Source organism: Gouania willdenowi, chromosome 24 (genome assembly GCF_900634775.1).
Source record: "Gouania willdenowi chromosome 24, fGouWil2.1, whole genome shotgun sequence".
Taxonomy (NCBI): domain Eukaryota; kingdom Metazoa; phylum Chordata; class Actinopteri; order Blenniiformes; family Gobiesocidae; genus Gouania; species Gouania willdenowi.
This window is the reverse complement of record NC_041066.1, coordinates 20,801,966-20,829,471: the sequence shown is the minus strand read 5'-3', so window position 1 is coordinate 20,829,471 and position 27,506 is coordinate 20,801,966. Positions and strand designations below refer to the sequence as shown.

General features: G+C 37.6%; 1 protein-coding gene across 1 annotated transcript in view; it reads left to right on the top strand.

Moving 5' to 3' along the window:
* kif26bb (kinesin family member 26Bb) overlaps positions 1-20,426 on the top strand; it is a 28,832-nt gene extending 8,406 nt beyond the window's left edge. Inside the window, exons 4-15 of the mRNA XM_028440304.1 lie at positions 2,730-2,851; positions 2,938-3,109; positions 6,361-6,567; positions 6,940-7,033; positions 9,821-10,092; positions 11,076-11,253; positions 11,345-11,483; positions 11,566-11,725; positions 11,818-14,875; positions 16,450-16,605; positions 18,437-18,575; positions 19,776-20,426. Coding sequence (XP_028296105.1) covers positions 2,730-2,851; positions 2,938-3,109; positions 6,361-6,567; positions 6,940-7,033; positions 9,821-10,092; positions 11,076-11,253; positions 11,345-11,483; positions 11,566-11,725; positions 11,818-14,875; positions 16,450-16,605; positions 18,437-18,575; positions 19,776-19,830 — 4,752 coding nt within the window. The 3' untranslated portion in view covers positions 19,831-20,426. The remainder of the gene's footprint in view (positions 1-2,729; positions 2,852-2,937; positions 3,110-6,360; positions 6,568-6,939; positions 7,034-9,820; positions 10,093-11,075; positions 11,254-11,344; positions 11,484-11,565; positions 11,726-11,817; positions 14,876-16,449; positions 16,606-18,436; positions 18,576-19,775) is intronic.
* The last annotated feature ends 7,080 nt before the right edge of the window (positions 20,427-27,506 follow it).

Below are 27,506 nucleotides of genomic sequence, written 5' to 3'. Positions count from 1 at the left end.
AACAATGGACCATCATTTTACTGACTTTATGGATGGACCCCAAAAATCTCTCCCCTTTATTCCCCCTTATAGATGACCCTGTCTCCACATGACTGTTCTTCAGGTACAGTGGGGGTCCCCGTTCTCTGGCAGCTTTATTTTGGGGGTCGTGGGTTGAAAAGGTTGAGAACCACTGATGTAAACTTCCAAACAATTGCACTATTTTTAACACACTTCCATCTTTTCACATGATAGAAAGAAGCATCCTCAGGAGGAGCCTTCAAAGCTTTTAGTCAGTGGCTTCCTGTTTTTAAATAAATTAGCAGCAAACAGAGACTTTATGGTAAATGGTAAATGGACTTGGTTTTATATAGCGCTTTATCACCACACTGAAGCAGTCTCAAAGCGCTTTACATAACAGCTCATTCACCCATTCACTCTCACATTCACACACCAGTGGGACAGGGCTGCCATGCAAGGCGCTAGTCGACCACTGAGAGCAACTTAGGGTTCAGTGTCTTGCCCAAGGACACTTTGACACATAGTCAGGTACTGGGATCGAACCCCCAACCTCAGAAGACGACCCACTACCACCTGAGCCACGGTCGACCGACTTTGTTACATTGATTGTGCTGATATTCACATCTGTATGAAATCAATGCCAATCGGTGGTATTTGTACTGTTTCACTGAGTTTTCAGTTGAAATTAAGCGCTGACGATGTAGCCTCGACAGCGTGTGTGCAAGGAATAGAAATGCCATGTTTAAGAACTATTCAATATATAGGCTTATGTTGATCGAAGTGAATGGGAGGAAGGAAGATGAAGGAGGAGAACCACTGATGAAATAGACAGGTAATACAGAGAAAAGTGGGGCGGAAAGAAAGAAAAAGGTTATTATGGCAGTGAATATGAGTCGAAAGAACGAAAGAAAAGAAAACGAGGGCTGGAGAGGAAATATAAGCGTACATTATCCATATTACCCTTGTTTTCCATTTCTTTCCAAGGCACTCCTGCAGATCTGTTCTCGCACTAAACAGTTTGATGTTATTAAGAGAAAACCAAGCTGATGTTGTGATCTTGCCTGAGGAAGTGATGAGATGTGCAGCAGCCTTTGAGCGTACAGTCTGACTTCACCTAGAGATGCAACAGAAGCGTGTTGTGTAGGTCATGTTACCAACACACAGTGCGGTTATGAATGGCTGCATGACACATACATTGGATCTAAACCAGAGTAGGGCAAATATCTCAAGCAGCGATTGTTTTGCACATCAGTGGTAAGTTGCTCCAGCTCTGACTCAGCCTTCACAATCTATTCTTCACACTCCATATACAGCCAACATCCCTGCTGTGGACTATGCTGTATATACACATATAGAAGAACCCCTCCCAAGCACAATGGCCTACATCAAACATGGGCAACATGAGTGGACCCTTGAAGTAAAAGCACAAAATGAATTAAAATCACTCAAAATTAAAGAAATAAACACTAGACCAGGGGTTCTCAACTGGTCTCACCCTCGGACTCACATTTTGCCACGGTCATTAAGTCACGATTTTTCAAAAAGCGCTGTTGAAGACCCACCCAGTACAGTTCTGCGACCCACTTTTGGCTCTCGACCCACCAGTTGAGAATCGCTGCACTTGACAATACAAATACACAAAATCAAAATGACTCCGAAAACACACAACAGCATCAACAACAACAAAAAACACACACCAAAAAATAGATACAATTACAAAACAAAAACACAGAAAATTAATACACAATAAATGTTGCCAATATCACAAAATGACAACAAAAACACACAAATTGGCTCATAACACAAAAAACAACGAAAAAACTAATGGAATGAGAGGAAAATGCCTGATTCTCAACTGGTGGGTCGGGACCCAAAAGTGGGTCGCGGACCTGTACTGGGTGGGTCGCGGCCAGCTGGTTAAATTTAAATTAAATAAATACTTAATGTCTCTCATATTGGACTTTTCTTTTGAAAGGCATGCTATGAAATGCATGTTGCACAGAAACATATAGATTTATGTTTAAAAAAAGATTAAATATGTTTTTTCAACAGCTTAACTTAATTTGGTTGGTTGAATTCTAAAAAAAAGTGGGTCGCGATTTAATGTCTGTGGCAAAATGTGGGTCCCAGGGTGAGATCAGTTGAAAATCCCTGCACTAGACAACATACATAAATACACAAAATGACTCCAAAAACACACAACGGCAACAAAAACAAAAATTAACACAAAATGAGAGAAAAATTTGAAAATTACAAAACAACAACAAAAACACAGAAAACAAATACACAAAAAATGTCTCCAAAATCACAAAATTTCTGCATAACACTCAAAGCAACAAAAAACAAACAAAACGAGAGGAAAATACGCTAAATTATTTAGAGATTACTTACAGTAAAAATACAAGACAACAACAGAAAGCACAAAATGAGAAACAACATTACACATAACAACCACAAAACACAAAACAAAAATTTACACCAAATAAAACACATAAAATGACAACACAAACTTATTGTTCTTCCATGGATTAATGCTCAGATTGGTCATTATTCTAAATGCTGACATACATGTTGATGATGTGACCCCGCTGTGATAAAAGTTGGCCATCTCTGGTCTACATGCACCAACAGATCCGGTTACAACTCCCATGATAATAGCTCCGTATGGAGAATGGTGTGTGTGCATTTACAGATTTGGGTTCTAACAATGAGCTTTTCCGCCCTCACAGACAGCAGATGATGCCACGCTGAGCTGCAGTGACGTAAGGACGCTACAAACCAGCTCAAAGATCCCTCACATCTCCAGAGTGGTGAACATAGCAAACACTGCAGCGATGTCCTTTCTGGCCAGGTGAACCCAGAATGAGGCTGGTGTACTGTAAACCACGTAATCTGGGGGGGGGTTCATTTATATTCCTGCTCTGCATTGGTTTACAGGGCGGCCGAGAAGCTCAATCTGACATTAAAGAAAAAAGGCCAGGCTTCAGGTCCGGCTCCCTCCACTCTGTCCACCTGTTTCATGGAGATCATCCAGAAAAGCCCACCACCCGTGCCCTCCTGCCTGCTCCAAGCTGTCACCAGATCCAAGGACTCGCTCAACGTTGGCAAGGTGTGTTTTATATTTAGAATCAGATTCAGCACCGAGAAAAACATGACAGGAATTTACTCAGTTATGTTGTCATATTTAAACAAATAATTTGTTTACAGCAAATGTGAAATGATGAGGGAAAGAAAAAATACATTTAGCTCACTCTAGCCTTGTGATCGACAGGTGCTGACCTGTCCACTTTGTATAATTTCTAAACGTTTAGCTTTAAACTTGGCGACCGATTTAACATTTAGATTTAGATTTAACATTTAGATTTAGATTTAACATTTATTTTTAGATTTAACATTTACATTTAGATTTAACATTTATTTTTAGATTTAATATTTAGATTTAGATTTAACATTTATTTTTAGATTTGACATTTAGATTTAACATTTAGATTTAGATTTGACATTTAGATTTAACATTAACATTTAGACTTGACATTTAGATTTGACATTTAGATAACATTAAAATTCACATTTAACATTTATATTTATACTTACCTTTTACATTTAGATTTAACATTTAGATTTAGATTTAGTTTTCATGTTTAGACATTTTTAGCAATGATATAGAACCTGCTGTTTTACATTAATTTGTCTAAAATGAAATTAAAATGGGCTAAATGTGAGTAAAGTGATCTAGATGTTCAAAATGTGTCGGCCATGAAACAACAGTGATGAGTTTTTACATTCGGCACAGCGTAAATGTGCTCCTGTACCCCTAGATGTACATGTACCCCTGGTTGGGAATCATTGTTTGCTTTTTAAAGGGTGTTTTAGTGCTTTCAACTACCTCAGTATTTGAGCAGTGGAAGCACAGAGACAAACATATATGGAACGGTGAATTTATTGTTTGTTTAAAAAAACCAACACTTTTAAAGCCACACTAACCTCACTGCATGCACACGCTCGCACGTTACCGTAAAACAAACATGCCGTCTTACAACACTACACAACTTATACTTTTATATGAGGAGTGCAATATTAGAGATTTTGACCAATTGAAACTCAGTAAAAATGACACCAAAACCAAAGGAAAAGCAATCATTGTTGAGGTGCTGACCTAAAGCAGGAAATGGGTCTCCCAATGATAATCTTCATCTATAACCACCACCCTGGACCCATTTTTATCACCCATGTTGTGAAGAGCAGACATTACAGTCACTTTAGAGGAGATCTTATATCACCACTGTAGTGCTGCTGCACTAATGTCCATCTTGTTTCTGCCTTCTGTTCTTCTCCCCTCCCTCCTCTGGGAGAGAAAGTGGGCAGATCAATACGGCTGCCAGCCCTCGGCCCGTCTCATGGATGGACTCCTGGGTTTAGTCTAGAGTTACAGATGAGGGCTCGGGTACTGTAGACCCCCACTGTAGCCACACCTGCCTGAGCACTCAGAATATGTTTGTCTATGAGAGATATCCTCTGCTTGTAAATGTCTCTGTTGAATAATTGAAGTGGAATTAATGGACTTTGACACATGTTCGATTAAGCCTGTGAGTCTTTTCTTACATACGTATATATGAACATTTTGAAAAAAGAAAAACACACATATACCGTTTCATATTTGCCAAATGAAATGTGATTTTTAAATGTGGTCAATAGGGGATGATGTCATGATGATGTAATGCAGTCCTGCACAATTTCATACAGGATTACATGGTGCGTTATTATCTTGTTTTGTTTGGCTTATCATCCTTGTTAGGCATCCCTGCAGTTTGTAGGTTACAGGTCTGCTTGTTTTCTGCAGATGAGCCTCGTTATACAGCTGTAAGAGTCAGACTAACCCGATTTAAGATGCTGATCGCTTCGAAATCTCAGGCTTCCTGAGCATCACATTAAGGAATTAATGTCATGGGTTTGCAAGAGCATGTGTTTGCTGCAGTCTGATAAAAACCTAAAGAGGAGATTGTCATCTACATATTGGTTTAAATGGATTTGATGAACAGGACTGAGCTCAGAACATGAGGAAAGTACATTGAATAACAGTTCTTGAAGTTTGTTCAGAGCACCAGGAAAAATAAAAACTAAGTTAAAAAAAAAAAAATTTAAATGCAAAAAAAAATATTTGAGACCCTAATAATTGCATTTGAACACTTTTTTTTTTTTTTTAAATTTTTTGATTGAATAATAAAGACACAAATGTAATACCCACAATATTACATATTATTGTTTTTTAAATGTTATATCTTCTCAAGCCCCTTAAGGTTTTTTAGGTTTTCCCTGGAATGCTTCTAAAGGAGAGGTGGGCAACTTCTATCACAGCGGGGTCCACAAAAATGTGTTTGTTTGATCAACGAGCCACCTTATCAACATTCATTTCAGCATTTAGAATAATGATTAATAGGAACTGTAACACAGGAAAGAACAAAGAGTTTTTGTGGTAATTTTGTGTGTTTTTCTGTCATTCTGTGTATGTTTGTTGTTGTCTTGATTGCTTTGATTGCATTTTGTGCATTTCTGTTGTTGTCCTTTTGTGTATTTTTCCAGTAAAAGTTACATTTTTTGGAGATATATTATGTATTTATGTTGTCATTTTGAATTTTTGGAGTAATTTTTGTGTATTTCTGCTGCCGTTTTGCTTGTTTGTTAGTACTGTTGGTTTGCAAAGTCATTTTTGTGTTTTTCTAGTCTTTTTGCGTACTTTCTGTAATTTTGTCCATTTTTTGAGTATTTTTGTGTATTTTTTTTTGTCATTTTGTGTACTGTTGTCATTTTGTGTTAATTGGAGTAATTTTGTGTATTAATGTTTACCATTTGCAGCTTTTTTCTTGTCTTTTACTGTATTTTTCTGCAACGTTGAAATTCTTTGTATTTTTGCTTTTGTTTTGAGTATTTTTCTGTCATTTTGTACGTTTACTTTGGGGGCTGGATTAAATTAAACCGAGGGCCGTATGTGGACCCCGGGTCACCAGTTGTCCATGTCTACTCTCAAGTTTATTGATTTCTTTTCATGTCTGTTCAGTGTTGATATTATGTTTCTTTGTATTTTTAACTGTGACAAATAAAAAATGAAAAAAAAAAAATGGCCCAAATATTTTTTTTAATTATTATTCAATTAAAAAACCTTTTCACTAAAAAAAAAAAACCAAACATTTTATTTTAAAGAAATGCAATTATTTGGGTCTCAAATACGTTTTTGCATTTGAACACTTTTTTCTTTGATTGAAAATAATTTTTTTTGTTGTTGATTGAATAATAAAGACGTAAATCTACCTCCATAGAAGATTAGCTTACACCACAGGCGTTTCTCTTTCCTCTTTGTTTCAGGTCAAAGTTGTCCTCAGGGTGAGCCCCACACTGTCAGAGAGCCAACCTCCTGTTCTCCGCATCGATCCATTAAAAAAAAGGGTCACCATAATGGAACCGTCCTCTAAAAGTCAACATCATGCTTCTACAATGACCCTGGGCCGCGGTGGGAAGAATCCTCTGAAGACCTTTAACTTTGACACGGCCTTCCCTCAAGACACAAGCCAGGTTTTCAATCTTCATCCTTAAACTCCATCTGAGCAGATTTATGTTTGGTTTCAAGCATTCATTCATAGTTCTGTGGTGCGTTATCAGATATTTGATCAGGCATTAAGTTTTTCCCCCACTACATTACGTTCACTTTCTCTCTCTCTGGTTGACATGAAAACCGATATGTTCTGGACAGCCACCACAATTACATAGTTCATCAATTATATTCACTTTTCTCTGAGCTCTGCTTACAATATCCACGCCCGAGGGAATGTACAGGATCTATGTGCATCCCTCCTCTGCCTATAGTCTTCCTCGGTATCGAATTCACATTTTTTTTTCATGAGATGTATCACGAGACGCTTCCTGTTCTTTGTTCTCTGTGAACAGTCCGAGGTGTGTGCGGGCGTTTTGACTGACGTCATCCGCTGTGTGCTCAGTGGCAGCGATGGATGCGTCCTGGGTTTGGGATGCGCTGATGTGGGTGAGTGAAGTGCTATTTGTCCGAGGTCACAGGTTAAAAACCCAAGAGGAGAAGTGGATGCTTTTATCTGTCCTTTTACCCCCCCTCCCCCCCACTTTATCCTTTATCATTCACTTAAATTCCCTTAATGCATGTCCTCATATCAGTCTTCATTTACATCACATGCCTACTTCGTATTTTTACCTCTCCTGCTCCATTTTTCATCTTCCCACAGTGACAAAATCAATTATAATTGTGGTGACCAGCAAATAGAATTAAATTACAATTATTTTCCCCCCCTGAAAGTCAATTACAATTATGTTCTCAATTACTAAAGTTCAATTACAACTATAATATTTGCATTTCCTGAAGAAAACAGAATTGAGGACGTTAAGTGTTGGCTCGCGTCATTGAACACTGCATTACCATGAGCCTAGCATTAACCTGGCATTGGCATTAGCTTGTGTTAGCATTAGTATTAGCTAGCCTTAGCATTAGCTAGTACTAGCCTTAGCATTAACTAGGGCTAGAATTAGCATTACTTAGCATTAATAATAGCCATTGCTAGTATTAGCATTACCTAGCATGAGCATTAACGTAACATTGACCTAGCATTGGCATTAGCTAACATTAACATTAGCTAGCATTAACCTAGCATTAACATTAGCTAGTATAAACCTAGCATTAACATTAGCATTAACCTAACATTGGCATTAGCTAGCATCAGCATTAACATTAGCATTAACCTAACATTGGCATTAGCTAGCATCAGCATTAACTAACATTAGTATTAGCCTAGCATTAACATTAACATTTGCTACCATTAGCCTAGCATTAAAATGTTTCTCTCCAATACAAAAGAGCCTGCAGATTTGTGGGATCAGGTCCACTTATAGCTTGATATTTCAAAAACCAATGAACCCATCACTAAAAATTTGGTATTGCGAGCAGGTAGAAAGTTAAACATGCAAATTTGATATATCGATTTTCTTTCCCAGCTCTACCGTCGCTTCTTACTTTTTTACTACTAAATAAAAGAGTTTTCATCAATAAAACAAAACATGTGCAATCCTAAGAGCTTCCTATCCCCTTCTGTATTGGCACACTTGGAGAAAAAAAAAGACACAAATATTTTATTTTATGTTTCTGGAGCACTGAGGGGACAGTATATAGGATGAATTGTATAATACGTTGCTATGGGAGAGCTAAAACCCTGCACTTAGCGCTGGTGAAGAGGGACACACACACACACACACACACACACACACACACACAGCGTAAGGACAGTTTCTCCTTGGACCTGCCTTTTAACATGACGCCACTCTCCGTAAATCTGATTGAATTAGTTGGCTGACACGGACTACATGTGGCCCACAGCCAGCAGGATATCAATCTCTCCCCCAGAATACTATTCTCTCAGAATAACGGCAGGCAGCTCGGCCTTTAATTGGAGTAAAACCAATTCTCTTATCCTCATTTAATTAGAGTTGGGTTGAGATAGGAGAGAGCAACAGTGGACATCTCAAAACTAATGTGGGGCAAAAGTGCAGAAGAGGATGTAATACAGCAGCAGAATATGAAAGCATTTATTTGGGGTCGTTCCAAGTGAACTCGTGCTTGTAACGTAAGGTTTTGAGGCTGAATCTCCTGCATGAAGCTCATCGCTAACAATTGACATTTGAAATACAAATATCAAGACAAAGAAGCATACTGTAAATCATGTTTGTTTTTCAAACTTGTATTATTTTTGTTCGTGCCTATGAAGATAACTGAGCCCCTGATTATGAACACAGGTACTGTAGCTTTACTGTCTGTTCGACACATGTTGGTTTTTTGTAATTTTATTTTTATTTGTTACAGAACAATTATAGAATTAGAAGGAAAAACAAAATTAATCAATTTAAAAGAAAAGAAAAATACAAAAAAAATAATAATAATGAAATTACAGGGTCACAAATGTCTTTTTCAACATTTCTCCTCTCAGGTCACAATGTCGCTGCTCTTATTCCTGTATAATGTACATTTCTCCTCCATTCGGGTTCTCTGCAGTCTCAACATGTGAGTCAGACTCTCCATTAGATAAATCTCTTCAATAGTCTGGATCCATTGTTCCATAGTTGGGGGGGTCAGCTTGCTACCACTTGCTTATATATATATATATATATACAAGCCATTGTTGAAATTTTCATTCAAACATTCAATGGTACATTATATCCCAAATTGGTTATTATTTCTGTATTCATGTTTTTCCAGTTGTTATCTGTTCAACAGTTTTACTATTAAAACTTATATCACCTCACAGGCCACCAGGAAGAGCTTATATATCACATGTTTCATGTGGAACTCTCTTTCAGGAGGATTTTGTTGGCAGTGTTAAATTCTAATAATAATTTTTATTGACTAAAACTACACAAAGATTAAACACAAACCTATGGCAAGGTGACTAAAACGATAATGAAATTAAATAAATGCGTCAATCAGCAGCTAATGTAATGATTGTTGACAGGTTTGTGTGAAGGGGTGTGACATGGTGTTAAATAAATCAATCATAAGTAATCTGTGTGGAAACTTACCAATACCAGTTCAATGTAATAGAAGTATATTTATTCAGCTAACTAAATGTATTTTTTATTTAATCTACAGACACTAGCATTAAGCTAAAAAGGAGGAAGTGTCACTGTGTAAATGCACATCTTTCAATGAGCCCATACCTTTATTTCTCCTGTGATCAAAATAGTCTGTTCTAATATATATACTTGTACATTAAGAGCTGACTATATTAATTTATGTATGTGTTGTGTGCTGCAGGCTCCTGGTCCAGCATGGTGGGGAGTGGTGAAAGTATCCAGAAGCTGGGGGTGATTCCCTGTGCCATCTCGTGGCTATACAACGCCATTGAGCGACGCAGAGAGAAAACGTGGACCGATCTGAGCGTTTCAGTGTCAGCGATAGAGCTATGCTGTGGAGAGGAGGACACGCTGAGGGACCTGCTGGGGGAGGTGGTTCCCTCCCTGGGCAGCATCCAGGACAGCCCCAAGGCTCACGTTAGAGTTCAAGAGGACCCAGTCTATGGTATACAGGTACAGAACCATGATAAAAGAGCTGTTTTACACTGACCCAGATTCTGAGTCAGCAATAAAACCAATGTATGAACTAATCCATCACTATTAGTATCAGTGACAGTAACTGGACTGAATTTTATGATTTATTATTGAAGCACTCTGTTTGATGTTAAGTAAATGAATAAAAACATATGAATAAAATGTACATGATAATTTATTATTTAATGCTGAGCTTTTTTTTTAATTTTATTTATCTATTTCTTATATTAAGCCAAGCCTTTTTAACCACCTTTTTTATTTTTTAGGAAGATACATTTTTAAGAGCTTTTTATCTGCTATTTATTGTATTTGAGATGTGTCCTGTGTATGTATATGTATACGGTCACATTATAGCACTTACGCTCTATTTATAGCAGTGGTTCCCAAACTGGGATACGTGTACCCCTAAAAGTACTTGGAACATCTCTCAGGAGGTACACAGAAATATTTGTCAGTTTATTTATTAACATTATAGATTTTTTTACATGCACACAGACTTTTTTCTTATCCATCAATTATAATCTGTGGCACAGCTCTTTGAAATACACAAAAAGGTGAAGTTAAAATTCTAAAATGAGCAAAACATTAGAATTAAATGACTAAAAAGGGCTAAATTCAAGGTTATTGTTGGACGGGACACAGGAAAAAGTTTGGACGCGCCTGCAGACACAAATAAATGATGTTTAACATGAGCTAAGGCATACTTGCGATAAGAAATAAAGGCTAAGGAGTACATGGGGCAATAAAGTTTGGGAAACAGTGGTTTATAGAACTTAGGCTCTGTCACAAAGGAAGTTTCTAATGAAAAAAATCAGAATAAAGGTTCTTGGGTAAAGAAATATCAGAGCACCGTTAAAGAAATTTATTTGTGGCAAATAAATTGCATTGAAGTAAAGATTGGACGCATTCATTTGAACATTTAAAAACCACTTATTCAACCGTATTTTATTCCGTCTTTGCAGCTCCGTAACTACAACAGAGTGAAGGCTCTCACTGCTGAGCGGGCGGCTTCTCTCTTGGATGTAGCCATAGCAGCACGGCGGCACAGTGACTTTGTCACATATCTATCTCAAAGCTCCATAATGTTCTTCACTCTTCATGTTCAGCCGCCTCGTACAGAAAGCAGCACCATTGGAAAAGGTAAGTGATACCGTCTCAACATCGTAAGATCTTAATCTGCAAAATAGAAACCTTTTTATCGTCTCTTCTCGTCTGCTTCGGTTTTCATCAGGATGCCGCGGCCCGACTAAGCTGACACTTATTGATGTATGTAGTGGTATGAGGAGTATGAACAAATGTAAACCCTGTCACTCTGAACTGGGCCCCATTGTCTTGTCACTCCTTAATGGACATAAAACCACTCCCAGCAGGTAAAAAAATGCACCTTTGAGAGAACTCGAGTTCAGACATGCTTTAAGTTTATGTCTGAACCTTTTCACTGTATCTTCACAGGGGCAGTAAATTGTCCATGCTCCTCAGGGAGTCCTTGGGTCATGCTAACTGCCACATCGCAGTGATGGCTGACGTTGGTGATTCAAGAGCCCTCCTTCACGAAACCTTTGCTACTATTCAGCTGGCTTCTCGTATACGCAGAACACAAAAAAGGACAAAGGTAAAATTATTTGAAATTATGTGAATTGCAAGTTTTTCTTATTCATTTTGGACCCCAAGTTCAGTATGATGTGTACTTTGTTTATCCACCAGCAATCCACGTCATGTTCTCCATGTGGAAGGAGTTTGACCAGGGAAAAGAGAGGACCTCAGTCTTTGTCGCTACGAGCTTTCCACTCCACAGATGAGGTAGATGTTGACACGCGTCCTTTTCGTCTGCGTGGGGAACTGGATGAACGCTCCAGCAGTGATCAGTCCTGTGACACTGTTATCCGAATAGACTTGGAGGGCTTGGCCCACTCCAAGGTCTCACGGAGGCCGACACAACCAGAGTTTGTGCCCATCATACCGTCTTTGCATCCAAACAAGGCTGACCTGGATGATCCAGAGTTCAATGCTCTCCTTCAAGAGCTTCTAAGAATCCCTCAGCTTAAAGGAGAGAAGAAGTCAGAGGAGGCAAGTCAAGAAAATGCTGAAGGTCAAAGTACAGGGAGGACACAGTCAGGAGGGGAGTGTCTGAAGTGTGATACATTTGCTGAACTTCAAGAACGATTGGGTTGTATTGATGGAAGTGAGATTGCAATAGATCTGCTCAAATCTTCCTTAAATGGGGCTTCTTTCAACAATGTCGCCGCAAAACTGCATCAATTTAAAGAATCAGGGAAAAATGAGGCATCAGTTCCACAGGCTGTGTTTAACCAGGGGTTGGATTGCAAACAGAGCTCTGCTAAAGAGAAGCTAACAGATGGGGCCTTCCTCGGAGACAGTTTCCAAAGAGAGGATTCGGGCCTGTATGACTGTGAAGAGTGTAGTGCCAACAGTTCTAGTGAGGAACCACTTAATCAAACTCTTAGAAACTGTCGGAGTACACCTAAGTCAGGTAATGAGCAGGACATTGATTCCGCTGCTCAGTCAAAGGCGCTCACCAGCTCCTTTGCCTCTCAGCCTTCACAAAGACGGGACAAATCTGAGACAGCTGATTGGTTTAAACCAGACAAAAGAACATCCCCAGTTGGAAAGAGCTCCCCCATTTCCCTCTCCTCCTCCTGCACTTCTTCACCCCCCTTGGCAAAAAGCGTGGTACTTGGAGATGTCTTACCTCAGCTTCCAACATCTGATGTGAAAGACATGAAAGCGACGATCACAGTGACTGTTAAACAGCCCCTGGACCTGAAAGGACAAGATGAAATAGTATTCTCAATGGTGGAGGAGGTGACTATCAGTGGAGCGTATGACAGAGGAGGGGCGGGTGGGAGTATCATATGTATCAGAGACCCTGCCCAGTCACAGGCACATGTCCATAGTACTGCCAGCTCCCAGCCAGTCAGAATAATCAGCAACATCAGTGAGGAATCCGAGGCTACAGTTTCATCTAATGAAACCAAAAGTCCTGTTGCTCAGCCTGGGGATGGTAAGGAGAGCACTGGAAACCCCAAATATCCACTAAGAAGAGAAAAGGGGTTTTTACCTTCATTTATTAATCCCATGTTAATGAACACAGCTGCTGATTGTGAATTAGACGATGTTAAAGAAAAAGAAGGAAAAGAAAGCACAGCAGTCAAAGCCGAAACAGAAAGCAAAAGAAAAGATGTTGTAAACTTACAAGTTAAGAAGGTTTCTGAGAAGAGGAGTGAGGCCTCTGAGACAAGTGTCAAAAAGCTGGTGAAGAAAAGCTACTCTTTAAACGACCAAGACATTCCTGCTTTAGAAGATGTATGCCTGGTCCTAAATTCTACAGAAAATAAAATTTGTGATAGGAGACTACAAGACAAAGACACCCCAAGAGACTGCCGACATGTTTATTCCACTAACTCTCCAAAGATCCCTGAGGGGGTGCAACCAGTAACTAGACTTGTTGGGAATACTCCCAACAGGATTGGTGCTTCACCTAGTTGCCAAGAAACCACCTTGGTATTCTCAAAAACAAGCAGTTTACCCAGAGGCTGGTTAAACACTAACCACCAGCAACTCTACCAGAGCTGCCACACAGCAAACAACCACAAAGACCCAAGGGGGGTGACATCATCCGCCTCTTCCAGCCCTGGGGTAACTCTGGAACGGAGGCAGGTCAGACAGCCGCTGCCAGTAGGCCGCGCCCTCCATTTCTCCTCTCCACAGAAACAAGGCACTGAATTCAAACAGGGAGCATGTGGTGCTCTTAAAATGTGTGCTGAAAGTATGTTTGAGACATTGAGTCCATCACTGAACCATCCACTGTCCCCCACTTGGGACAGTGGGAGGTTTTTTAGTGCCAAACTGGAGCAAATATCAAGTAGAACGAACTCTTTAGGGCGGATGCCAAGGGACTTTTCATCTCTAGAAAGAGGCAGCAGCAACAGTTCTGTGAGCTCCAAGGGCAGCATCGACGGTGCATCTAAGCCTCGATGTAAAGGAAGTAACAATGGAGAATGCACATTTCCAAGGGCTAGCAGAAGCCCCAGAAGAAATCCTCAACCTGACCAGGGTCATCACTTCTTCCATTCTGAAAACATTGCAGGTCATTCTGTTCGCCACAACCATTCCAAACTTTCCGCTGTTGGAAAACTTAAGATTACCACCCCTAAAGTCCGTCGGCTATCGGCCCCAAGCATCAAGAATCTCAACCTTCCTCGCAAAAATGTGCAACAGTCCAACAACCGTAGTGCTAGTCTTTCCCCTGACGGCAAAGCAGTCAGTTATGAACGCACATCCTCCTTCTTTTCCAGCTCACCTCCACGGTCATTTCGGTCTATTAGCCGAACTCCAAGCCAGAGCTCCTCGTGTTCTTCCACTAAGTCTGCCATTCATGGGTTTGTTAATGGTCGGATCTCCGACCTCCTTAAGGAAAGCGTGTCTAGTTCCACTTCAGGGCCGGATCAGCTGCCTTTACTTCCATCACCGTATAGCCAGATGACCGCGCCACGCATTTCTGACTACTCCAATGGACATGCGAGTGACACCACCAGTGTGTTGAGTGGAGATCTACCACCAGCTATGGGAAAGACGTCCCTGTATTTCTCCAACAGGAGCAGTCTGGTCAGCAGTGGCTATGACAGCATGTTGAGGGACAGTGAGGCCACATGCACGTCAAGAGATTCAGTCAGCGACAAAAGTGGATCTCTCCTCAGTGTTTCTCGCAGCAGTCGGTCCTCTCGGAGACGAGGTACCACAGGTAAATGTGCAGGTTTAATTCAAGTTTAATTTAATCTTTACCATTATTTAAACTTATTTTTAATGAATTTGGGGAACATCGGCCCATAGATATTATCAGAAAGATAAATAAAGTAATTTAATAATGTAAAAGCGGTGCATATCGGAAAACCCATACATCACGTGTCAAACTTATGGCCTTGGGCCAAATCTGTGGCCCACTTGAGATCAAACTGCTTCATATTTGACCCCCCGAAATAAAAACAGTTTGACATCCCTGCCATATATAATGTCTGGATTGGAGATCCACATTGTCACCTAAGAGGAAAAATCTTGCTGAAATTGTTTGAGTTGATATCGAAATCATAAATGTTGGACAGTATTATTATAACGGATATCAGCATAAAAATAAATATCGAACATTCTACAGGTAATTTACCATTGACAAATTCTCATCCTCAACCCCTCCCAATTAGTTATTCAAATAAATAGAATATGTTAACTTTATTTTATTCAAATGATATTTTACTTAAATCAAGTACTGAATATTATTGTAATTGCATTGGCCTCCTTGGCCTTTTTAAAAATCACTACATAATTTTGGATCAAAATTTCCGCAGCAACCAAATAGATAAATGATACTGCAGAAATACCTAAATACTGATGCTTTTTCCTTGTATTAGTAAATATAAGAATAAAAACTATCCATCAATGACTCAGGTTAATGTTCTCTTTAAAATTACATAACAAGCAATTAGTTAGACATGCTTTAATACATGACAAAAATAGACAATTATTCACATAGTTATTTAACGGAGAAAGGTCTTGCTACATAAACAGCCGTGCTTTCACATGAAGGCTGTTTTCACCGTGATGTTTTGGGCTTTCCTCAGGGTGTATGAATTATTAATGATATATTAATAAGAGATGACACACATCTGTACAATCTGGTAAGGCCAAGCTTCCTTACTGGCATCGAAAACCCTAATTGTGTCAGAAGTGCTATGATTAATAGATGAACCCAATGGCAACACTTCAGTATGGAAATATAATGGTGTAAAATGGATGTGACACATGACATCATTAAGACAGGGGATGATGCCTGCTTAGAGAGATGAAAACATGTCTACAGTGTTGTCCTACTGCCTGTGGATCTATTTGTTTTGATATTAATTTATCACATTTTGCTCCTTGTGATTGTTGTCCTTGTATTTAAAACAAAATATATTATGTCTAACATGTCCATGGGATGCCTGCAGTATTTTCCTCCGTGCAAAGCTCTTTTTTTCTGAGTTTCCCTGAAGTGCACATGGCTCCAACACGAGAGGCCACTTCGGGACACCAGCCAACATTAATTCTCTAATGTCTACAGTCTACCTACTCTAATGTAGTGTCTCATAAATACTGAATACAGAGCTGCAGGCAGTTATACAGTCAGAACAGAAAGCTTTGTTCATGCCCAGCAGCATGGGATCAATTTAAGTGTAGCATTCAATTTCTCTTTATGTTAAAAAACAATTCAATTTGATGAGTTCAGATTGAAGTTGTGATTCAGACTTTAAACATTCTGACTGGTCTACTCTGTACCTTTCTTAGGTGCTCACCCGAGACGCGTGTCCCAGGATGCCCCCACTTCCCTGAGACGCTCTACCAGTGGCTTGAAGTCACGTTGGATGGATCGGGGAATCCCAGAAGCGTATGAGATCACGGTCTATGAGATCGACAATATGCAAAGGAAGCAAAAAAAATCAGGTGCTTTATGTTGTTTTTAATGAGTTTGAATGAGACAAAATAATTGTATTAACCTTATCGCGCAATTACCAAGATACTGTATATCACACATAAAACACATTTTACCCTTGGGGTCAATCTGACCCCAGGGATATTTGCCTCCAGAAAATTGTTGACCCAAGTTTTTGTGTCAGACACTTTGTTTATTTGTTGAATACATAAATAATAAATGAAATCTTGACCTGTTCTCTAGTGCCACCATTAGGCCAAACCTTTAAATTAGAATTAATTTATCTTGAATAGTTTTCATCCAAATCTTCTCAAATTTACTGACAACATTAGTGACCACAAGATTATGAACCCTATTGGTTGTTGTGATTATATGACCTTTCCTCCAGCGCCACCATCAGGTCAAACTTTCAGTTTTAGAGTTAGTTTATCTTGAAAACCTTTCATCCCAATATTTATAATTTGGGGTGAACCATTCATGACTCTCAGAATTGATTGATGTCTCCTCTCCTAAACATATTATTTACTTATTTGTATCTGCTTTTTGTAACATATTTGGGGTTATTCACTATAAAGTCCTCAGTCTCAGACGCATTCTCCTCTACGTCACTTTCACTGTGAAAGAGCTGTTCCAAAACCTCATTGACAGTAAACCTTTTCCTAGAGGACATTTTCTTTGAGAGAGAGCGCGTGCAGATTGGAATAAACACAAAGCACAACTGCTAGACATGTTTTACACAGCTAAAACAGGGTCAAATTGACCCCAGAGGAACACCAATGTGTGCAATATGTGTTCAGCACATAGAAAAAATATCATGATAATTTTATGCTTGATCAAATGTACCCATCAAATTAGGAAAAGTCATGAAAGATGAAGCAAAAGTGCAACTATACAGAAAGAGACTGTATTTTGCTGTAGGATCAATAAGAAGAGTGTTTCTAAATGTTTGGACCTTGTTTAAGAAAAACCCTCCACCTCGGGTTTACAGTTGGAAAGCCAAATGCTGTTGATGTGTTGCAGCAGGTGACGTAATGTCTCCCAGGATGGGGGGCTTCAGTCCCAGGGGACCACTCTCCCTGCCTCCACCAGGCTCAGGCAACACAACTTTGATACATTTTTAATGACTACATGGGGGAAATTGGGTCAAGGCTGCAGCTAAGAACAAAGGGCAAGACAGCAAAATTAACACACCCATTCAGGGCATGCAGATTACTTCAAAGAGAACAATGATTATTAACAATATTACATTTTATTAAATAAAGCTTTATATACATCTTTTCAAATATTTTATTGATAATTCTGAATGCACAACAGCAACAACACCAAACATTAAATATACCCACAGAGCTCCCATTGTGACAAAATGCTTAAAATAATTGGCCACCACTAGAAATTGTTGGACATTTGACATTTAAATCAATAATACACGACCATAAACATGGCCTCTCAGTTTTTTTTTATGATAAAACTAAGAAATTACTAAGTATTTAGAGCCAGCTCAATTATTTTCCTGCTTATTTAGCATCTTAACATTTTTAATTTGCCCGAGGGAACCCACCTAAGTGTGAGTCTAATTTAAAAAAAATACAATTAAATGTAATTGTTTAAGTGGCTTAAATTTCCCACTTTGATTCATGTTAAATGAAAAAAGTAGGATGAAAACTTGATTTTCCTGCAAGGAATCTTTCATAAGAAAAAAAATAAATCATAATCATTAAATCAATATAATCATTAAATCCTATCCTTTTACACATGCATTATCATTGGTATTTACTTCCACATTTATTTATTTATTTTTTTTACATTTTTAAACTTTATTAATCTTTAACTCTTTATTATTAGGTGCTAAGCATCACGCTGAAGGTTTTGGAGCCTCGGCAGCAGAGGGCCTCAGAGGTGTGACCAGAATACTGCCCGAGGAGAAATCTAGAGATGGACAGACTCAGCCTCAGGCTGGAGCTCGTCACCTGGAGCCAAGACCGTCAGTGAAATTTTATTTTTCCTTTTTATTCCTAAGAATAAGATGTAGTGATGGACAGAAAACATACCGGGGTAGAAGTGTTTTTTCAACATGCTTAGAATTTTACAAAAATATGTTTTTCCCTGCCAAATATGTGGCTTCATCAGAAACACATAAAATCAGAAGATTTTTGTTTATTGTATATAAACATGAAAAAATGATACTGCTACTTTTTGAATTAATGAATTTTATAGAATAGCGTAAACCTTAAAAAAAGAGATATTTCATTCTTTTTAGTGCTTTAGCTAAAAAGAACATTTGTTGACCAAATATTGGCTTCAAGTGAGGAATCAGATCTGCTTCTTGTGGGATGTTAAGTCGTCATTAAAACAATAGTGGTTTTATTACAGTTTCCTTATAAAATAAAACAAATGCTGTTTTCTGCATTAGTTAAAAAAGGCTTAATGCACGTCATGAGATGCTTTTGCACCAAAGCCGTTTCTCTAACACAGGGGTGTAAAACTCATTTTAGTTCAGGGGCCAAATACGGACCAATTTGATCTCAAGTGGGCCACAGATTCTAGGAGGGAAAACAAGAAATTAAAAAACAATACGCCCTACTTTACACTTCCACTTATCATAAATTATATGAAAAGTATGTAAGGCACCGACAATATACAAGCAATAAGTTACACATCACCTAAATTTACTTGATTGTGATTCATTTTTATTTATTTTGGGGAACATTTCTGAAAGAATTGGAGAAAATTTGTAGGATTTTGGAAAAATGTAAACAATTTACTTTTAAAAATAAGTGACATTGTGATATAAACACAGGTAAACTCTGTCCACTTTACTAATATTGTACACTTCATTGAATCTGCATATTTCGAGGTACTGTGATATCTACAATTCAGAATGGAATTTATTCACCAGGTATAGTTTAGAACAGTATAAGGAATTTAACTTGGTAGTTGCAGCAAAAAGAACACAACACACCGCGGCTGCCGTTTTTGGCGCCATCATGTTTAGATGAGAAGTGGGATAAGAACAATGGGTAAGAAGAAGAGGTAAAAAAAAAAAAAAGCCAAATTTGATATTCTGCTTAAACACATACACAATGGCTAGTTTTGAGTATTTACAGTTCTAATGTCTCTCTGATATTGTCCTGAACTGTCACTACTGTAGGGAGTAAGAGTTTCCTTTGTCCTTCCCCTTCAGTCGACCTGTGGCAGACGTTTTCCGTGGACTCCCAGGAGCACCCGGAGGACCTTAACATGGTGACAGCTCAGCTGAGTAACAGACTCCGCCTCTGCTCATCCATTACCAGAGTTAAAATATCTCCTTCAACATAAACTCTCTAAAAGAAGTCAAAGCGCGTCATGACTCCATGGTTTCCTGTTCCACTTTGTGCACTTGCTTCACTGATGTTTTTGTTTTTCACCCCACACTAATAAACTGCAATCATAGATAATGTCACTGTGTAAAACTTACATTCTCACATTCTGGTGATCCCTTTAAATAAATTGAAAGTCTTGTGCATCAACTTGAATATGAGTAGAATATTAACAGAAATAATGCAATGCACAGAGGTGTGGTTTTCATTTATTCAGACAATCGTTCCTCAGGAAATACACTTTGATCTCCTGACAACAGCCAGTCTCCGTCAGAGGCGTCTGCTGATCGCTTTGATGTTTCCTTGACTTCCGCATAATAATTCCAACAGAATTAGATAAACCGGAATTTTTTCTGCCATTTGGCTGATGCAGAAAGATCTTCATTATGTCTGTATTCATGTCAAATGCTCTCAACAAATCGGCCAAGTTAAAACAAATATTTAGAAAAATCTCAACCATTTAAGAATTGCCTCAAAACTACCACAAATTAGGCCAAATTTCCAAAGAATTATTTAAGTTAAAAAAACAACACTCAACTTTCACTTCAGTGATTATGTCCAAGGTTAACATTTGGTCTTTGACAGATTTGTTAAATAAAATAATGCTAAAAACTTACCCATTTATTTTTCAGTGTTTTGTCACTGATTATGGAACTTCAAATAGAATTTTTGATATTATGGTCGAAGCTGCTGTTTTTGCCCAGGCAGCAAATTATGGATTTATATTCCACAAACGATGAAACCATTGCTTCAGTTTTCCTTAAACCACTGACCCTTCAGAGCTTTGTGCAACGATCTGGTTGTGCATGATCTTTTAAAAGTCTATACTTCTGAGGTAAAGTGTTAGTTACAAGCAGAGCACTTGCTGTGATTAAATATAAGTTAATAACTGTTTAAGAACAAAAACACTTCCCTACACAAGCTGTTAAAAACAATAAAACAATAGTTTTAAATGCACAAATTATTGCATTACATTATTTTAACTTTTAAGCTATATTGCTTGAAAAAATAAAGTGTGGCTTGATTATTCAAATCTTAGTTTTGCATTAAAATAAAAAGGCTGGAATTGAGTTTTCCATTAATTGTGAGGTTTTTTTTTTTTTAAACCAAATAATTAAAACTCCTTACTTCCCATTTGCACACAACTGCTGACCCACTCTTTAATGTGTGTTTTAATTCACTACAGCATTACTTTTTATCCCTTTAACAAACAGTGTGAATCTCAAAGCTCTTCCTGATGCTAATGCTTAAACCGTTGAAACAGCAGAATGTTTATATCATCAAAGAACACCGAGGTGCAGACGGAGGCTAAGAGCACAGTAAAATAAACCTGGTTTACTAATGGTATTACTGTGAATCAAATCCATAATGATGTGACCAATAAAGAGACTGGCACATTGTGAATTCTCCTCTCAGTGTGGATGAGTAATTACTTAAGATGCCATTAGACATAATGTCATTATGGCTGAAGAAACTCATGACAGTGAGCAAATCAAGAGGATGCTGTCGCACTATTTAGTGCAACAAAAAAAAAAAAAAAAAATATTAAAGGAGAAACTTGCACATCTTTATACCAAAAATATTTTATGATGCAAGAATTTTGTGGAAGTGATAAGTTTGAATTCTCTTTTAATGAAAAGATCCAAACTTCTCTAAAGGATGCTTGTTGGCTCAGCACTAGGCAGAACAAGGGCCTGTGGCTTTAAGAGGCTGATGGTAAATTACAACAACATAACAAAGCTCATTACTTTGCTCACAGGCCTAAATACACTAGTCAATTACAACTAAATTAAACACACTTATTCACACAGATAAAATTAAAAAAAAAAGTTTTTTTGCATGTGGTCCAGCAACAAGCTGACACACACTGGGCAATTTCAGCTACTTTAAGTTGCCCTTTATATAGAGTCCAGAGAAATGAAAAAAAAATTAAGACTTCATTGAACACTGGGGAAAAGATTTGGGTTAAAATTCGAAACAATGCAAAACAAAACTTCGGTTAGGCGTCAAAACAATGGGAAAAGAAGACTTTGGTCCTATGTTAGAACAATGAAAGAGACGGGTTATTTGTCAGAACATTGGGGAAAAAAACGAGTTAAACGTCAGAAAAAAAAAAAATTGAGATGAACATCTGAACAATGCAAAATAATTCTTGGGTTATTCATCAGAACATTGGGGGGAAGAAGCCTTGGGTTATTCATCAGAACATTGGGGGGGAAGAAGCCTTGGGTTAAGTGTCAGAATGATAGGGGGAACAAAGACTTGGGTTAAATGTTAGAAGAATGCAAAAAAAAAAAAAAAAAAAAAGACTGATTAAACTTTAGGATAATGGGAAAAAAAACTTGGGTTAAATGTCAGAACACTGCAACACAATACTGGGTTAAACATCTGAACAATGCAAAACAATACTGGGTTATTCTTCAGAACATTGGGGGAAAAAAAGACTTGGGTTAAAAGTCAGAACGATAGGAGGAACAACGACTTGGGTTAAATGTTAGAAGAATGCAAAAAAAAAAAAAAAAAAAGACCGATTAAACTTCAGAATAATGGGAAAAACTTGGGTTAAATGTGAGAACATTGGGAAAAAAGACTTTGTTAAATATCTGAACAATGCAAAACAATTCTTGAGTTATTAGTCAGAACAGTGGGAAAAATACTTGGGTTATAGATCAGAACATTGGGGAAAAAGACCAGTGATGTGTCGTGAGTACTAGGGATGGCGACAACTGAGAACAGCCTCAGTGAGGCACATCCACAAAGTCTCTTTCCTTTTGTACTGTGGATTTTCTGACCTTTCCTTTGCTGAAGGTCTGGGAGCTCAGGTGTTGGTCTGCCATCTTTTAAAAGCTGTCATTTTTCCTCAAGAGAAAGTTCGTTTCTCTAGTGCTGTCATCCTACCTGTAGTTTTATCCCGCTTTGAGCTAGAGAACGTACAGCAGCCACGTATCAATTCACTAATGCTCTGTGAACGTACGTATAGCATTTAGCTTAGCACAGTTACGTCCAAAAGCAGCATAGCAATCTTCCTTTTAAGGTAAATGGTTTTCATTTTGGGGAACCGACTGCGCTTGTGCCTTTGGGAGAGGGTGTGGCCTCCTCCTGCCTTACAGTGGAGCGAGACTTGTGCAGCTTCTGTGCCGTAGCAGGAAATAGCGATGTTTAATCATTTGGGCTATGAAAAGCACAGCATTGACACTTTCAAGCTTATTGGTACTGTAGGCTAGCAAAAATCAAAAAATAAATTATAATTAAAACAAATAATCAAAATATCAATTCACCCTTGGGTAGGCACTGCCTACCCTGACCACATGTCTATGAAAAAGACCTAAATTATACTTCGTAACAATGGAAGAAAAAGACTTGGGGTTATACAACATCATTGGGAAAAGGACTTCGGTTATAAATCAGCACAATGAAAAAGAAGAGTTAACAGCAATACCACCATGTCCACGACCGTTTCAGCAACAACTACAAAGAAGACCAGGGTTAACATGGGAGTCTCAGTCAAGTCACGTCTGTGAGAACATGTAAACTCCTGTTCACCCACACAGTCTTGTGGGAGTGGCAAAGTTTAAGGTGATGTACTTTCCCATGTGTGTGGAAACGGACGCAACGGTAAGAGCTCATCTGCTTTAATGGAAAGAGAAACCACATGCGAGACGTGCAAGGTCGAAAGGGAAAAACCTACAAGCTCTAAACGTGCAAAGCCTTTTCAGCTGCAACGACAGCTCTGAAATAACAAGGAAGATGCGCGAAAACAGAATCCCATCTGTAGTTTGTCCGTCCAGCTTTTCTTTATCCAGGTTCAGTTCTTTGACTTTGCTCATTGGTGCTCAGGAATATTTGCCAAAACCTCCGTTTTTGCTTAACTGCTTTAATTGCCACCAAGGCTCAAATTTGCAGTTACGAATTCTTTTAATTATCATATATTATAGGGGTAAGTTTTGATTCTGCACTATATTGGGTCCAAGCTTGCCCTTTTGGTGTCTACTTTATTAGTTTTGTTGTATTTTGTTTAAAGTCCAGCGTTCCTGGCTACAGTTTCCACCAGGACTCAAATTTGTTGTTGCAAATTGCTCCAAGTACCACCATGACTTCATATAAATTACACTTTAACATAATAAACTTGTGGATTGTATGCATATTTTAACCTTGTGTGCCTGTGTCACATACCTGGTTGTGATACTCCAATTCATCTTCAACTGGAACCTTATGACGACGAAGGTCCTCGTGCTGTGGAAAACATGCCTAGTATCAGTATCAAAGAAGACTATTTACCCTTAGCACAAAATATGTATATAGAATAACCTTTGCACATTAAATTAAGGACAGAAGGTTGATAGATGTTACATACACAATTTCTACAGGAGGTTCAGGGACTTGCTCAACATCCCAAAGTAGATTCAAATAAGTAATCCTATGATTAAAATTTTTTTTGGTTTTTCCCATTAGGTCACATCTGTTTTAATTTACACAATGGACACATAAAAACTTCAGTATAATAAAGTATTAAAGTTAACTTACCAGAAGGTATAGGCCAGGTGTGAATAGGCCACATCAAGAATTTCAGAGTAAAAATGATCCAATTCTTCATTACCACCAGTTTTTTGTTATGAATGTTTCTTCTGGATACTTGCAGTGCTTCTGAACATTAACCGTTTCTCGTGTTCCACGTAGCATTTGAAATTCATGTTCTCTGCACTGGCGGACAGTGGCCGGCGGTTGGCATTTGAGTTTTATTTACCTCCTGTACTTCCCTTCATGTGATTTTTTAAAATGTAGACTTACTTGCCACATCATAGCAAATGTGTAACAAAAGATAAAGGTTTTATTCACAATGAATGAAACTAAGGGATTAATGACTGTAGAGTTTTAATGCTTTATGGGTCCTTAAAGCACATGTTTACATTTAGCTCCCATCCTCATGGATGTCTTTGACCTGTGTGGCATTTGTTACTCACGTTATGTTATTTAGTTTAATTGATCGGCTGCTGCAGGCTGAGGTCAGGCATTACAGTACGTAAAACCACAAGCAGTCAATTTCGGTAGGTTGTGGCGGAGAAATTTGTCAACAATCTGAAACTATGACTATGCAAGTTGACAATGAGGTCGAAAAACAGTCAAGTAAGATATATGAGATGTGATGATTTAACTATGACAACAGTACAACCTTCAAAATATGGTACAGTAACTATACAGCCATAAAACCAGAAAGCTCCAATACTTAAACAAAAAACTGCAACAATATAGGCCTAAAAAAGTCCAAAATACAGGCATCAAAGCGTAACAACAAAATACAAGCATCAAAGCAAATATAAAAGCGAAACTACAAGAATTAAAGCAAAAAGGCAAAATCATAAGCCTCAAAGTGTCACAGCAAATATACAAGCATCAAAGCGGAACAGCACAGCAAAACAGTGAAAGTACAAGCATCAAAGCTTAACAGCAAAATACAAACATTAAAGCGTAACAGCAAAAACATAACCATCAAAGCGTAACAGCAAAAAGACTTGGGTGGGCTGTGTTCTTTAAACCACAACTCAGCATAGTTGAGTCTTGTCGCCAACTCATAGTTTCAACACAAAGCATGACTCTGCAACAATTCTGCAGAACGCTGTGTTACTGAAACCATAACTAATTGATTAATATGGTTGTCTTTAAACCAACTCATCATTGGCAGTGTTTGGCTAAGCTGTGAAAGCCAAAACCATGACCCAGTAACACTAAATTAGACACAACACAACTTAATGCATTAATTAGCAAGAATACTCAGGCAGGCTGAACCAGGAGTGTCAAACATTTACCAGAAATCATAAATATTATTTAAGGTTTTCTTTATGTGTTCTAAAAGTTAAATAAACTAAAACATCTTATTATACCAATGCTTTTTTTTTTTTTTTTTTTTTTTTCACAAATAAATATATTAAGTAACTACATTTTTTTTTTTTTTTTTTTAGAGTTCTGTTGATTTTTGAAGACTACATGTGTCCAGCCCATAAAAACCAAGCTGCACTGTAAATCACTTCAACAACTGTGGTCTAACAAAGATTATCCTACTGTGTTGTTGAGCAGAGAAGTAAGACGTGTGGAGGCCGTTGGAGCTCATAAAAGAGCGACTTTAGCAGCCACACCTTAAATAAGGAAAGTCTCATCAAGGTCATGAGCTTCAGCTGTGACAGGTGAGCAGGAGGGAGGGGCAAGTCAGTTTCACTCTAGGGTCAAGAATCATCTCAAGAAGTCGTACATGTAGTACATGTGTGTCTTTATGATGCAACCAAATAAATGAAACATTTCAATCAAAAAATAAATAAATAAATAATAATAATTTTAAAAAAACGTGTCCAAATGCTATTATTTGGGTCTCAAATCTTTTTTTTGTATTTGAATACTTTTTGTTTTTGATTGAAAATATTTATTTTTTAATAACGTAAACTGTTTTTGATCAAAAAGTTTTGTTTTTATATATATATATATATATATATATATATATATATATTTAATCAAAGAAAAAAAAAAGTATTTGAGATCCAATCAATTGCATTTGATTGTATGGGAGTACTTATGATTGATATAAACTCTTTTTTAAATTGAAATTATTATTATTATTTCTTATTGAGAAGGTGTTTTTTTAAATTGAAGTTTTTTTTTTTTTTTTGTATTTGGACCATGTTATGAATAGTACATTTGTGTCTTTATTATTCAATCAAAAAATAAAATAAAATAAATAAAAAATAAATTTCACTCAAAGAACAAAAGTGTAATTATTTGGGTCTCAAATATGTTTTGTTATTTGAACACTTTTTATATTTGACTGAAAATATTTATTTTTGATTGAAAAGGATTGAATAATAAAAGCACAAATCTACCTTCATATTAGATCCATCTTAGTCTAAATTTATTGAAGTAGATATGTGTCAAAGTGAAAGTGTTCAAACAAAAAACCATATTCGAGACCCAAATAATTGCATTTAAACATTTTTTTTTTTTTAAATTGAAAATATATATATATATTTTTTAATGTTTTTTTTGTTTTGTTTGTTTGTTTGCTTTTTTGATTGAATAATTAAGACACAAATGTACTACGCATATCATGGCCCAAATAAAAAAAAGATGACTTAAAAAAAAAAAAAAAAAAAGCTGTCCAAATGAATTTAATTGGGTGTAATTTCTTTCTTTTTTTTTTTTTTACATTTGAACACTTTTTCTTTTATTTAAATATATTTTTTGGATTGAATAATAAAGACACAACTCTACCCCCATAATGTAAACAATCATCAATATTTAAGTAGTATGATTGCTGTGATTATATAAGAAACACAATAATATAAAGTAGAGAAGGATGCAACATTTCCTCTGTAGTCAGCTTAGGTCCATCATATGACTGTTTGAGCTGCTGTTACATAAGGTGCTGACACACACAGCCAGTAGCATCCAGGAGATGGCAGCCTCCACCATTACACACACAGTAAACATTAGAGGACCATCCATTGGGAACATCAGCACTGAGGAGGAGGAGGAGGAGGAGGAGGAGGAGGAGGAGGAGGAGGAGGAGGAGG